Source organism: Chiloscyllium plagiosum, unplaced genomic scaffold, assembly GCF_037043375.1.
Source record: "Chiloscyllium plagiosum isolate Xiang-an unplaced genomic scaffold, Cpla_swu_hap1 HiC_scaffold_32, whole genome shotgun sequence".
Taxonomy (NCBI): Eukaryota; Metazoa; Chordata; class Chondrichthyes; order Orectolobiformes; family Hemiscylliidae; genus Chiloscyllium; species Chiloscyllium plagiosum.
Genome location: NW_028270170.1, coordinates 812,365 through 826,758, shown reverse-complemented (window position 1 = coordinate 826,758; position 14,394 = coordinate 812,365). Strand labels below are relative to the sequence as shown.

General features: G+C 42.9%; 1 protein-coding gene across 1 annotated transcript in view; it reads left to right on the top strand.

Annotated features, from left to right (window-relative positions):
• ezh1 (enhancer of zeste 1 polycomb repressive complex 2 subunit) overlaps nt 1-7,451 on the top strand; it is a 37,516-nt gene extending 30,065 nt beyond the window's left edge. The window contains exons 18-20 of the mRNA XM_087977692.1: nt 2,264-2,344; nt 2,776-2,860; nt 5,966-7,451. Coding sequence (XP_087833818.1) covers nt 2,264-2,344; nt 2,776-2,860; nt 5,966-6,026 — 227 coding nt within the window. The 3' untranslated portion in view covers nt 6,027-7,451. The remainder of the gene's footprint in view (nt 1-2,263; nt 2,345-2,775; nt 2,861-5,965) is intronic.
• The last annotated feature ends 6,943 nt before the right edge of the window (nt 7,452-14,394 follow it).

Here is a 14,394-nt window from a genome sequence, read left to right as displayed (position 1 = left end):
AACCTTAACCTCAGCCCTTTGGCACAGATAGCCTTCTGGAATGGCCTGGATAGTCAATCAGTTGAAGGACAAATAAGAATAGGCAACAAGTGCCAGCCTTGCCAGCAATTCTCACATCCCATATCAGAGCAAAGAAAGAAGAAGTAACCCAGTCTCCATTGCTGAGTGGGGAAGCGAATGCAAAGATTAGCAAGCTTCAGAGAGAACAAACTCTAAAGTGGTGTCATAGAACATAGAACATAGAACAATACAGCACAGAACAGGCCCTTCAGCCCACGATGTTGTGCTGAACATTTGTCCTAGCTTAAGCACCCATCCATGTACCTATCCAATTGCCGCTTAAAGGTCACCAAAGATTCTGACTCTACCACTCCCACAGGCGGCGCATTCCATGCCCCCACCACTCTCTGGGGAAAGAACCCACCCCTGACATCTCCCCTATACCTTCCACCCTTCACCTTAAATTTATGTCCCCTTGTAACACTCTGTTGCACCCGGGGAAAAAGTTTCTGACTGTCTACTCTATCTATTCCTCTGATCATTTTATAAACCTCTATCAAGTCACCCCTCATCCTTCGCCGTTCCAACGAGAAAAGGCCTAGCACTCTCAACCTATCCTCGTATGACCTATTCTCCATTCCAGGCAACATCCTGGTAAATCTTCTCTGCACCCTCTCCAAAGCTTCCACATCTTTCCTAAAGTGAGGCGACCAGAACTGCACACAGTACTCCAAATGTGGCCTAACCAAAGTCCTGTACAGTTGCAACATCACTTCACGACTCTTGAATTCAATCCCTCTGCTAATGAACGCTAATACACCATAGCCCTTCTTACAAGCTCTATCCACCTGAGTGGCAACTTTCAAAGATCTATGAACATAGACCCCAAGATCCCTCTGTTCCTCCACCTCACTAAGAATCCTACCGTTAACCCTGTATTCCGCATTCTTATTTGTCTTTCCAAAGTGGACAACCTCACACTTGGCAGGGTTGAACTCCATCTGCCACTCCTCAGCCCAGCTCTGCATCATATCTAAGTCTCTTTGCAGCCGACAACAGCCCTCCTCACTATCCACAACTCCACCAATCTTCGTATCATCTGCAAATTTACTGACCCACCCTTCGACTCCCTCATCTAAGTCATTAATAAAAATTACAAACAGCAGAGGACCCAGAACTGATCCCTGCGGAACTCCACTTGTAACTGGGCTCCAGGCTGAATATTTGCCATCTACTACCACTCTCTGACTTCGACCAGTTAGCCAGTTTTCTATCCAATTGGCCAAATTTCCCTCTATCCCATGCCTCCAGACTTTCCGCATAAGTCTACCATGGGGAACCTTATCAAATGCCTTACTAAAATCCATGTATACTACATCCACTGCTCTACCCTCATCCACATGCTTGGTCACCTCCTCAAAGAATTCAATAAGACTTGTAAGGCAAGACCTACCCTTCACAAATCCGTGCTGGCTGTCCCTAATCAAGCAGTGTCTTTCCAGATACTCATAAATCCTATCCCTCAGTACCCTTTCCATTACTTTGCCTACCACCGAAGTAAGACTAACTGGCCTGTAATTCCCGGGGTTATCCCTATTCCCTTTTTTGAACAGGGGCACAACTCTCCAGTCCCCTGGTACCACCCTTGTTGACAGTGAAGACGAAAAGATCATTGCCAACGGCTCTGCAATTTCCTCTCTTGCTTCCCACATAATCCTAGGATATATCCCGTCAGGCCCGGGGGACTTGTCTATCCTCAAGTTGTTCAAAATGTCCAACACATCTTCCTTCCTAACAAGTATCTCCTCTAGCTTACCAGTCCGTTTCACACTCTCCTCGTCAACAATACGGTCCCTCTTGTTCGTAAATACTGAAGAAAAGTACTCATTCAAGACCTCTCCTATCTCTTCCGACTCAATACACAGTCTCCCACTACTGTCCTTGATCGGACCTACCCTCGTTCTCGTCATTCTCATGTCATGTTGGTCTCTAAATGATCACTGTGTTTCTCTCTCTGCAGACATCCCAGACCTGCTGAGTTTTTGTTTGAGATGAGGAAACCTTTATATTTAAACAGTGTCCCCTAGTTGTGGATTTCCCCAAACAGGAAAAAGCATCTACCCTCAGGATCCCATGCTTCAGTAAGATCAGCTCTCACACCTCTAACCTCTAAGATAGTCTGAAGGGTAGGGATAATAAAGGCTGGGTGATGGGGATGAAACAGGCTCCTGCCTCATCATTGCTCTCATTTCCTATTTTCTAGATTTTGTTGTTGATGCAACTCGCAAAGGAAACAAAATCCGTTTTGCAAATCACTCCGTCAATCCCAACTGCTATGCGAAAGGTAAGGATTCAGAAACCTCATGGTGATGGCAGGGGTGATAGAGAATGAATTTGAGGGTGGAGGGTAAATGGGGTGGAGCAGTTATGGGTAGGTTAGAGGGGGTGGCAGGGAATCAAGTGACATGAAGAGAGTGCCAATGATGTGACAGGGAAAATGGTAATTTGCTCTTCATTTCAAGAAATGCTGTATCCATTTGCATTAATCACTACCTGTCTGACCCTGAGACCTCTGACCTCATGACTATTCATGACCTGTGACAAGCTGACTGACTCCCTCTACTGATGTGACCACCAACCCATGACCTTCCAGACCAGGCACCACCAACTCAGCCCCCTGCCATCAGAATTGTGGTTCCCAACCTCTTGACGTCTGACCCACAAAAATGGACAATGGCTCCCGTACATTGCTAAATTCAAGTTCTCCTCTTCCAGTTGTCATGGTGAATGGCGATCACCGAATTGGAATATTTGCAAAAAGAATGATCCACACTGGCGAGGAATTATTCTTCGATTACAGGTAAAAGATCACATTAAATCTTCACAAATCATTGAAGGTGAAGAGCACATTTGGACAGCAGTCATTTCTTATTATTTTCCTTAGTCCCTTCAGGTTTATGTCTCTCCGTATTCCTATTTACCGCCATTTACAAAGGTCAGGAACAGCCATGATTATAAAACTGGCAGCTGGGAAAACCTATTCTCTGCCTTCCTCAAGCTGGAAAACATTCACCAAAGCTTTCTATTTCCTGTAACCAATCCAACTTTACAAATCAATGTAAATATCGTTTTATCCTGCGGGGTTTAGCTTTGCCAACAATGCTGTGATCTGGCTTTAGGAAGCCCATGTACATCACATCAACCACACAACTCGATCTGCTACTAGAATTAGATCTCCTCCCATCCTTCTCATTCTAGTGAGTATGGGTCTATATGACTCAATCACTCATCAGAAGATGGGACTTTCATCTCTGGAATTAGAGTCCTACAGCTTGGAGACAGGCTGCTCAGCCCACACTGGTCCATACCAAGCAAAATGCCCATCCACTCTAACCCCATTTCCCTGCACTTGGCCCATATCCTTCTGAACTTTTCCTATCCATGTATTTGTCCAAATACCTTTAAATGTTGTTAATGTACCCGTCTCAACCACTTCCAGGGGCAGCTCATTCCAGGTGCATACCACTATCTGTATAAAAGAAGTTGCCCCTCAGGTTTCTTTTTATTTTTTCCTACTAACTTTAAACTGATGCCCTCTAGTCCACAATTGCCCAACCCTGGGAAAAAGACTGAGCGTATTGACCCTATCCATGTCTCTCATGATCTTTTACACCTCTATAAGGTCCCCCCTCAGTCTCCTACACTCTAAAGAAAAATGTCCTCACTTGTCCAACTTCTCCCTGTAACTCAGACCATTCAGTCTAGGCAACATCCTTGTAAATTTCTTCTGCATTCTTTCCAATTTAATAATATCCTTCTTATAACAAGGTGACCAAAACTGAACACAGTACTCCAAGTGCAGCCTCACCAACGTCCTGTACAACTGCAACATAACTTCCCCACTTCTATGCTCAGTGCCTTGACTGATGAAGGCCAGTGTACCAAAAGCTGCCTTCACTGCCCTATCTACCTGTGACTCCACTTCCAGAGAATTGTGAACCTGAACTCCACAATCCCTCTGTTCCACTACACGCCTTAAGGCCCTATCATTCACCAGGAAACTCCTACCTTGATTTGACTTTCCAAAATGCAAGACCTCGCACTTATCTATATTAAACTCCATTTCCCATTTCTCGGCTCACTTCCCCAGCTGATCAAGGTGCTGCTGCAATTTCTGAGAACCTTCCTCACTGTCCATGATACTGCTTATTTTAGTGTCATCAACAAATTTACTAATCATGTCTTGTACATTCTCATCCAAATCATTGATAGAGATAACAAATAGCAATGGGTCTATACCAACCCTTGAGGCACTCCACTAGTCATGGGCCTCCAGTCCAATAAGCATCCTTCCACTATTACTGTCTGCTTCCTAAAGTTTTCTGGCTGGTAACAACGATGTAATTAGCTCTCAGGTAGCTAATCACCTTGGGGCTGTGATCAGGATAGTGAGAAGCCTTCAGATCTCTATGAGCTCAGGAGCTGTCTCTCTGTTCTCTGCAGTAAAAGCTACTTTAAACCAGAAGAAAATCGGTTTATTTTCAGTAGAATGTTAGAGACCCTTTGACTGTGAACCAGCCACCCTGTGCCTCCTGCAAACAGGTGAAAGTGTCCTGAGAAAACCGATTGAGAAGTAGCATTCTGATCAACACAAGAAACATCTCAGCAAATCCAATGAATAATAGGTGCCACTGGATTGCTTTCCCTTTACCAATAAAACCGAGGCTTTCTCTATAGTTTGTGTGTATATTTATGTGTATGTCAGGTGAGTTTTATAATTTGGTTACAGTTTTAACATGGAGTTACATGCCAATGTTTCATTATTGCTTATCTATAGGTATAGTCTATTCACTTGTACTAAATAGTATTTCCTGTTAGTACAAAAGGATGGTTTATGCTTCTGTCAACTTTAGTCTAAAACACAGATTAATTGGGGAATTTTGTATGTTCTGTAGAACCCATAATCTTTGTGATGACTCTGGGAATAACAGCTTGTTCCCCCAGTGCGATGTGACAGTCTTCTCCAATAAATTGGAATTTTAATGATAAAACAAAATTCTATTGAAGACACTGCAGACATTCTTCCTGCTTTCTCTCCTTTACACGATTATACCCCAGTTTATAGAATATAGAATCTGTTCAGTGTCGAAGCAAGCATTCAGCTCATTGAGCCCAGACCCACCCTCTGAAGAGAATCCCACCCAGGCCCAATCCTCTATCCTAGCATGGCTAATCCACCTAGCCAGCACATCTTTGGACTGTTAGAGGAAACAGGAGCACCTGAAGGGAACCCACATAGATACAGGCAGTTGGCTAAAGGGTAGAATCAAACACAGGTCCATGATACTATGATTTTAAAGTCTTTTAGTCATAACTATGCCATAGCTTTCGGATCTTTCTATAATTTCCTTGTAAATTTGGTTCCTCTCAAATTTTCAGTGATGATCTGGAGAAAACACCCTGCCATGATATGGGACCCTCTATTGTCACTTAAATCTAACCAAATAGATTCTGTCCTTCACTCTTAGAGGACAGTGTGTCTCTCCAGCACTGTAGTCTCTCCTTAATCAATTCTGCTACTCCTTCCTCCTTTCTTTTCTCCCTCTTACCTTGAAAAAAAGAGATTCAGCAAAGTTTATTTCCACTGCTGTCTGTCTACAAACCAGGTCTCTGTAAGCACAATGGTATGTAAAATAAGACATGGCTGTCTGATACTGCAGCTCACTGACCTAATTTACCCAACTTTGAATGTCAAACTGACCCTAATTTGCTTCTTATTCCCTCTTCCTGTTGTAATTATAGTGCAATTTTAGATTGATGTAAACTAAAAAATGCTATTAAAATATCCCGTCGAAGGGTATCAGTGAAACCAAAGCTCATTCCAATACAAATGAGATCAGCAGAAAACAGGCTTGTGCTATCCACTGAAACACATGATAAACTGACTCCTGTGTTTCTGTTTTAGATACAGTCAGGCTGATGCACTGAAATACGTGGGAATTGAACGGAAGATGGAAATGCTGTGATCCCATTGTTACTTCATGTTAAGTTTTTGTTTGATTGTCAGTTAGACTGTGCAGCAAATCCACGGCCTTCTTTCCTGAACACCTGATGTGAATTTGACCAACGTGACTTTGTCAGACATAGGAAAAAGCGTATTTCGCATTGCTGTGTGTTGTCAGCTGTGCTTTTGCTGCAGATAACCACACTTACCCCTCCTCCAGCTTCACCTGCTGGACCCCCTTCCCGTTACTGAGAATTTACTCCATAGTTCAGCTTGATCAGGGGTCAGAATTTAATAGCTGTGAAAGGCAACTCCATTGAAGATACAGAATCTGATCTTGTGGGACCTCCCCAGGGATGCAATCCAAAGTTGACAGACAACGGAGAATCAGGCATTTGTCACAGCTTCTTATTCTGGACACATTGAGTTGGGTTCCTAATGTCAGGAAGTGTCTAGAAATTAGTTGGAACAGTGAGCTGTATATTGAATTCAGACTGTGGAAATCATGATTGCTGTGTTAAATGTTTCTGCCACTGAAACCAACAGCCAAATAATGTTGGGACAGAAAGAGAGAGAAAGTTAAAGTTTAGAAAAACAAAGAATGATTTGTCTTACGCTGAATGTACTTGCTGCAGCAGAAGCCACATTATAAGCTACATTATAAGCTTAGCTTGTGAAAGATCCCACTGCCTTGGGTTTGCAAACCCTGTTTAGTTCTCATCTATGATATCTGCATCCACTGTTACCAAGGGACACTCTTAGATCAGCAATTAGTTAGTTGTCCTAATGTAACAGAGCTTCTCTGAAGCAGTCTGTTCTCTGCTGGAGCGATGGCTTTGACAAGGGTGGAAGATTGATTTGATTTCAGGCAAACTGACTTTGCAGTTTCTGATTTTCTGGCAACAGTTGGGTCCTTGAAGTGAAATCTGAAGCAGAATCCTTTAAATAACACTTGAAATAAAAATGACAAAATTATTCTCTTTCTTGTGTATTTAACTCTCACAACTGTTTAGTACAAGCCACATATATTCAAAACAGTTTCATTATTTTGGGCTTGTGTTGTAGCAAACTTTGTTTTAACTGGCACCTTATGAACCAGCACTTTTGATAATCTGGCAAAAATTATATACCTGAAATACCACAAGTTTACTGTGTTATCACAAACTTTGTGATATCCAAGTGGTCAGTTGAGGGTGTGAGTGAGAAGGCTCTCTGCAGGTAAGTTGTATTTCAGGCATTTTTATTGAAATGATTTATGCTGAAAATAAAGTATAACAGTCATGTGTATAACCTTCTGCATTACGTTTCTGTTACTTGGTGTGTGTTTTTGTGATTGTGTGAACCTCTTGATCAACCGGAATATTTGATCAAACAGCATGCTCCTGGTCCCATGGGGGCCAGTTAATAAAACATTCGCTGTACAAATTAAATTTTGGAGTGAAACTCATGTCTGTGTGCAATACTGTCTAAGACAATTGTCTAGCATCCACCTGAGAGTATACCCACAACCTCAGTTAAATGTCAATCCAGCATTCCCTCAGTTCTTTTTTTATGTAAATATATTTATTAGCAATTTTTAAAAACTTTACAAACATAAAATTGTTGAAAAATACCACAAATAACAAATATCAGTATAATAAAAAGAAAAAAAAACACAAATTACAATACAACTACAGTCCACTAACTACTAACCTACCATATAATACAAAATAAACCCTACCACTGTGCAAAGCAACACCAATAAATAAGTAAATAATAGATTAAAAAAAGCAAAAAAACAAAAAAAAACACAATACAGAACAGCTTTGCTCGACACAAAGCTCCCAAACAAAGGAACGGGAGCATTGTATATATACCCATATTAACTCAGGGCCCAGGGCTTGACACACCTAACCATCCTGGTTAAGCATATGCCCTAGTTAGGAAAACTGACAAATCTATATCCAAATAACTCAAGTAGGGCTGCCATGTCGTATAAAAACGGTCTGTTGTGTGGTGCACCATGTTTATAAAAACGTCCAAGGGAATGTGCTCCATAATTAATTTCTGCCACCCCAGCAAGCTGGACGGGTTCTCAGACACCCAATTCATCAGAATATTTTTCTGTGCACAGTATGCAAGAACATTAAATAGTTTCTTCCTATGCCCGTCTAAAGATGGTAAATTCGGTAGACCTAAGAGGAGAGATATCGGGTCTACTTTGACTTCAGTCCTCAATACCCTCCCTATCTCTCCTGCCACAGCGCTCCAATAAACACGGAGCCTGTGGCATGTCCAGAAGCAATGGGTAACAGTACCTACACTTATTTTACATATGGGGCACACTGAAGATGCCCCTTTTTTAAACTTCGCCAGACGGTCTGGTGCCAGATGAGCCCTATGCAAAACTTTTAACTGCGTAGCGCATGCCCTATGACAGATTGAGATCTTTCGAGTATTCTCCCATATGTTCTCCCATGTTTCAGAAGAGATCTCCACTCCTAGCTCTTGCTCCCAGACCTCACATAACCAATTAATATCCTGCCAGGCCCTGCCACCCAGCAGGCGATAGAGGGCACTAACCGAAAGGGTGCTTGTGGAATGTAGAAACAACCCCTCTGTATCGGGCTTATAGGGCTTAGTGAGCAGCGTAGTCTTCTTCTGGATGAAATACCTAACCTGAAAGAAACGGAAAAGATCTCTGCTGGGCAACCCGTATTTGCGGCTCAGTTGCTCAAAAGACATCATAACCTCCCCCTCAAACAAGTCTCCCAAACTAGAAACACCTCTCGCTGCCCATAGTTTGAACCCTGAGTCCATCATCCCTGGTCGGACCCCTGGCATGCCAACTAAAGCTGTAAGTGGCGAAGTCTTGGATAAACAACCCTCACTCTGATGCATCGCCCTCCGTGCCTAGACTGTACTAATGACAATGGGGCTCTGGCAGTGGTCCATAACTGTCCTCATATCCATGAACAACAGGTTAATAAGAGAACATAGAACATTACAGCGCAGTATAGGCCTTTTGGCCCTCAATTGTTGCACCGACCTGTCATACCAATCTGAAGCCCAGTTAACCTACACTATTCCATGTGCGTCCATATGATTGTCCAATGACGACTTAAATGTACGTAAAGTAGGTGAATCTACTACCATTGCAGGCAAAGCATTCCATACCCTTACTACTCTCTTGGGAGGTCTCAATATCCAGCCATATTGAGTTTGGATCGTTACCTACCCAATCACAGACAAAGGACAGCAGGGAACTTAACTGATACCTCCTGATGACTGGGAAATCAACTCCCCCCACCCTCCCCCACCCCTTGAGGCAACTACAATTTAGTAAGTTTGATGAGGGGCCGCCCACGATGCCAAAGTAACCAAACCATCCCATAAGGTTCCACAGTGTTGACCTGGGAAACATTATAGGGAGCATACACATGGGATAAAGCAAACGAGGAAGAACATTCATCTTAATAAGAGATATTCGGACCAGCCATGAAACTGGAAGAGCCTCTCATCTCTGGAGATCTCGCCTAATATTGTTGAGCAAGTCCGAAATAACAGATCAAACTTGGGGGTAATAAACATGCCTAGGTATCGGAACCTTGCCCGTGACCACTTAAAAGGGAACTTAGGGCCACCTTCAACTTCTGGCACATCCTTAAGGTTCTACAAAGGCATAGCCTCCGATTTTGCAAAGTTAATCTTATATCCTGAAATAGCCCCAAATGAATTGGCACATTGTATCAAATGGGGTACGGAGGTGATCGGGTTAGATAAAAACAAAAGGACATCATTCGCATACAGTGTAATCTTGTGTGCCCTCGATCACACTTCTGAGCGGTTATGTGGACATTCTGACGAATGGCCTCTGCCAGCGGCTCTATCACCAACGTAAATAACAACGGTGAGAGGGGGCAGCCTTTCCGACTACCCCTACCAATCCTAAAATTCCCAGACTTCACCCCGTTGGTGATGAGCACGGCCAGAGGGTGGCAATATAAAACCTCCACCCACCTAGCATAGACTCCACCCAACCCAAACTGTTCTAAGACATAAACTGTTCTAAGTCTTTCCCACTCTGAAGTTGCCCAGCTGCCTCCTGTATTTCTTGAACTGTCAAGGGGGCATTAAGGAGAGAGGCCTGTTCCAAGGTTATCCCTGGGAGGTCCAGATTCTTAAAAAAGAGCTCCATTTTAGCCCTCCTGTCCTCGCAACCTTCAGACCAATACAATTCAGAGTAAAAGCTCCGAAAAGCCTCATTAATCTTTTTAGCGTCATATGTTAAGACCCCGGCACTGTCTCTGATTGCAGTAATGGAATGAGGAGCACGCTTATTCCTAGTAAGGTACGCTAAATACTTCCCTGACCTATCCACCCTAGCCTTTGTCTAGCGAAAGCAAGTTCTTTCTTTGTGTTTTGTGTCAGTATTGAATTCAAGGCAGCCCAGAGGGCTATGATCCACTGTAGCTTAGTCACCGAAGGCCACACAAAATGTGTCTCAAGTAGACGCTGCTGTTCCTCCTCCTCTCGTTTCCGGCTAGCCGAATAGGAAATATCTAATCCCCTAGCAAAGGCCTTAGCGGTCTCTCATAGCATAGATGGACTACTAGCCGTGCCGGAGTTGATAGTCAAGAATTCCTGAAATTTCTTCAAAAAGTATTCCACAAATTTGGAATCCTTAAGGACAAGAAGGTCCAAACACCAGTGCCACAAACCCAGCCCCTCACTCTTGGCCTTAACCTCTAAATATACCGCCACGTGATCAGAGATAGCTATATTCCCAATTTTACAACCCATAATCAAATCCAGAAGGGCCGAGGGAGCCAGAAAGAGGTCAATCCTCGTGTGAAATTTATGTGAGTTTGAAAAAAGGTGAAGTCCCTGCCGGTAGGTTGAAGACATCTTCAAATATCCACCAGCCCCAACTCCTTGCATAAGTCAACCACCTGCTTGGCCTGTGAAGAAATAGTTGGGGGCCCACAAGGCAACCTGTCCACTGTCGGATCCAAAAGACAATTAAAGTCCCACCCCAATAATAATGTGCCGTGTTCCACAGGCACTCAGCTTAGAGAAAGCACTAATCAAAAATTTGAGGGGATGTGCCGGTGGACAGTAGACATTTAAAATGCCATATTCCTCCCCATGTATCAGGGCTTTAAGTATCACAAACCATTCCTGCTCATCTTTCACCTGATCTAATAATGTGAATGGAAGATTTTTCTGGATAAGTACCGCCACTCCCCTACTTTTAATAGTAAAGGATGAAAAGAATGCCTGTTTATAACCCCCCTGTTGTAATTTCAAGTATTCCCCATCATCAAGATGGGTTTCCTGCAACAAAGCGATATCAACCCTTTCTCTCTTAAGGCTGGAAAGCACTTTTTTCCTTTTAACAGGCGAATGACTTCCCTTGATGTTCCAGGTGCACCATTTAATAAGACACTCAGCCATATCCCCAATCAGACACCCTTGAACCCCTGGGAAGGAGAACCCTGCTTACAAAGTGATGAGCACATGTAAATAAAGATCATAGAGTCAAAGAACTATATCTATAAAAACTACTCTATCATAACTATAAACAACTATTACTACCAAAAAATCTACAAAGAAAACCAACTATAAAACCTTGAATGGAAGACTCTTCTCCCTGCCCATAGGGGGCACTCACCCTACCCATCCCCTCCTTCACAGCTCCTTTAAATCCGGACTGTGTCCCAGCCTAAGACCAGAAAAAAAAAGATGATCCTTAAATCAATAGAAAAAACATGAAGTCAGGATGAGCACTCCACCCATCCCTAGCTTCATGTCACCCCTACTTGTGATTAAAAGAGAAACAGAACAAACAAAAAATGGGGAGACAACAAAGAACATCCACAAAATTCCCCATTATAAAATCCAGTTATATATAAAAAAGGAACAACTTATTCCAAGTTTTTTATCCCCCTTTCCAAAAAAAGAAATTATTAGGGAGAAAGAAAGGAATGAAAAAAGGAAGAGAAAACATGGGGAAAGAAGGAAAAGAGAACGAACATTAACCGTATTCTTTAGGCCAGTCCATCTATTTTAAAGTGTCCACAAAGTTTTTAACTTTATCCACTGAGTCAAATGTATAAACTGAGTCCTCGTTGCTGAAATGGAGCACTGCAGGGTATCTCATGGAGTACTGGATGCCCAGGTTCCTCAGCCTCTTTTTAACTTTAGCGAAGGATTTCCTCTTTTGAATTAAAGCTGCCGAGAAATCCTGGAAAAACATGATTTTTGACCCCTTGTACAGCAGTGTTTGCGGATCTTTTCCCAGTAATCTAGAAGCTTCTATCACTTTTTGCTTGTCCTTATATGAGTGGAAGTGCTCTAGGACTGGGCAAGGGGGCTGCACTAGCCCTGACCTGTGCACTGTAACCTGATAAGCCCTTTCAATCTGCAGCCTGCTGGACTCCATGTGAAGGCCCAAAAACTTCAGCAGCCAGCTTTCAAGGAAGCTGACTGGCTGCTCATCTTCAGGGAGCCTGACAATTTGGAAATTTATCCTCCCATCTTGATTTTTGGGGTCGTCGATATGGTCTCGCGAGGCTTGCTCCTCTCGCTCCAGCACCTGGATCCGACTGGATGAGGACTCCATCGCAGCTTCTGAGGCCTTAGTTCGACCCTCCACCTCCCTCCAGCCTCTCCCTGAGGGCCTGGATCTCCTGCTTATGCTTCTGCAGCATGAATACGATAGGTTAGACCTGGGCACGAATCTCCCCACAGATCTCCTCAATCGCAGCCCCAACTTTCAAGGTACGTCTCTCCATCACCGCAGCAAATTCCCGAGAGTCTGTCAGGTCCCCGGGGGGTTCAGGAGAGGCTACTGTCTCTGGTATGCCTGCTGCTACAGGGGAGTGTCCTTCCTGTTGCTGTTTGCACACTCCTTTTCCCTTTGGCATCCTTCCCACTCCCAAATATTAACAAATATGTGTTCTGTAAGGTTTTAAACTAATAATTCCAATGCAAAAAAACCAGTATGCCTTGGTTGTTGGGCAGAGCTGTCCACAGCAGTTCTACAGAATCACTGCAATTTTGCTGAGTCTCATGATTGAATTTTTTGAAGGGATGACTAGGTGTGTAGGACAGGGCAATGCTTTTTATGTATCCTCCTTGGACTTCAGCAAGGCTTTTGATCAGGTGTGATGTGGGAAACTGATAGCAAAGAGTGATGGCTGAGGGGTGTCTTTTTTCCCCAACTGCAAGTCTGTGTCCAGTCCAAAGGGGTTAGTTTTGGGGCCTTTGTTTTTTGTGCTTTATATAAATTAGACTTGATTAAGTTTGTAGTTAATACAAAAATTGGGACAGTAATAGTGATTACAGGAGATCTTTATGGGTTGATCAGTGGCAACTGGAATTCAATCCAGATAAATGCACTTGGGCAGGACAAACAAGGTAGGGCAATATGAGATTGACGGTAGTGCCCTGGGAAACATCAAGGATAAGAGGGACCTTGATGCATGTTTACACTGGTTCCTTAAAATATAAGGACAGGTGTATAAAATGATTATGAAGGCATATAGTTTATTTGCCTATATTAGCTGAGGCGTAGAGTTTAAGAGCAAGGAGGTGGTGATGCTGGAACAGTATAAAACCTTGGTTAGTCCACAACTAGAGTATTGTATGCACTTCTGAAGTCCACATTATTAGAGTGATGTGAAAGCATTAGCGAGTGTGCAGAGATTGACCAGGGTGTTGTCTGGGCGGAAGAGTTTCAGTTATGAGAAAAGATTGGACAGACTGGGGATACTTTCTTTAAAGCAGAGAAGATTGAGATGGAACGTAAAAGAAATGTATAAAATGATGAAGGACATACCTTTCCACTTGATGGAGAAATCAATGATGAGGGGCATAGATTTTAAATAAGGGCAGAAGGTTTAAAGGCAATGTGAGGAAAAGCTTTTTTACTCAGTAGGTGGCGGGAATATGGAATTCGCTGCTTGTAAGGGTGGGAATGGCAGAAACATTATAACACTGAAGAGTATCTCGATGTACACTTGCAATGCCAAGATATACACAGTTCAGATCCAACTGCGAGAAAATGAGGATTAGAATCGTTAGGGGGCGCTGAAGGATCCTTTTCTGTGTTGTAAATCTCTATGACTCAAGGCCTGACCACAGAGCAACACTCCCTCAGTAAATGAATAAGCGACTGCAGAATGCTTTGAATTTTGTTGTCCTTGTATTTGAATCATAAAAACCATGTAAGTACATACAGTGAGTAAATAGAAAGGAAAATAGAATGCTGTTATTTTAAAGGAATGGTCTATAAAAATATGGAAATCATGATGCAAATGTATAGGAAATTTAAAAATGCACACAGCACAGTTTTACCAAATTCTTTCATTTGATATGGGTATCACTGGCTGGGCCAGCCGTTATTG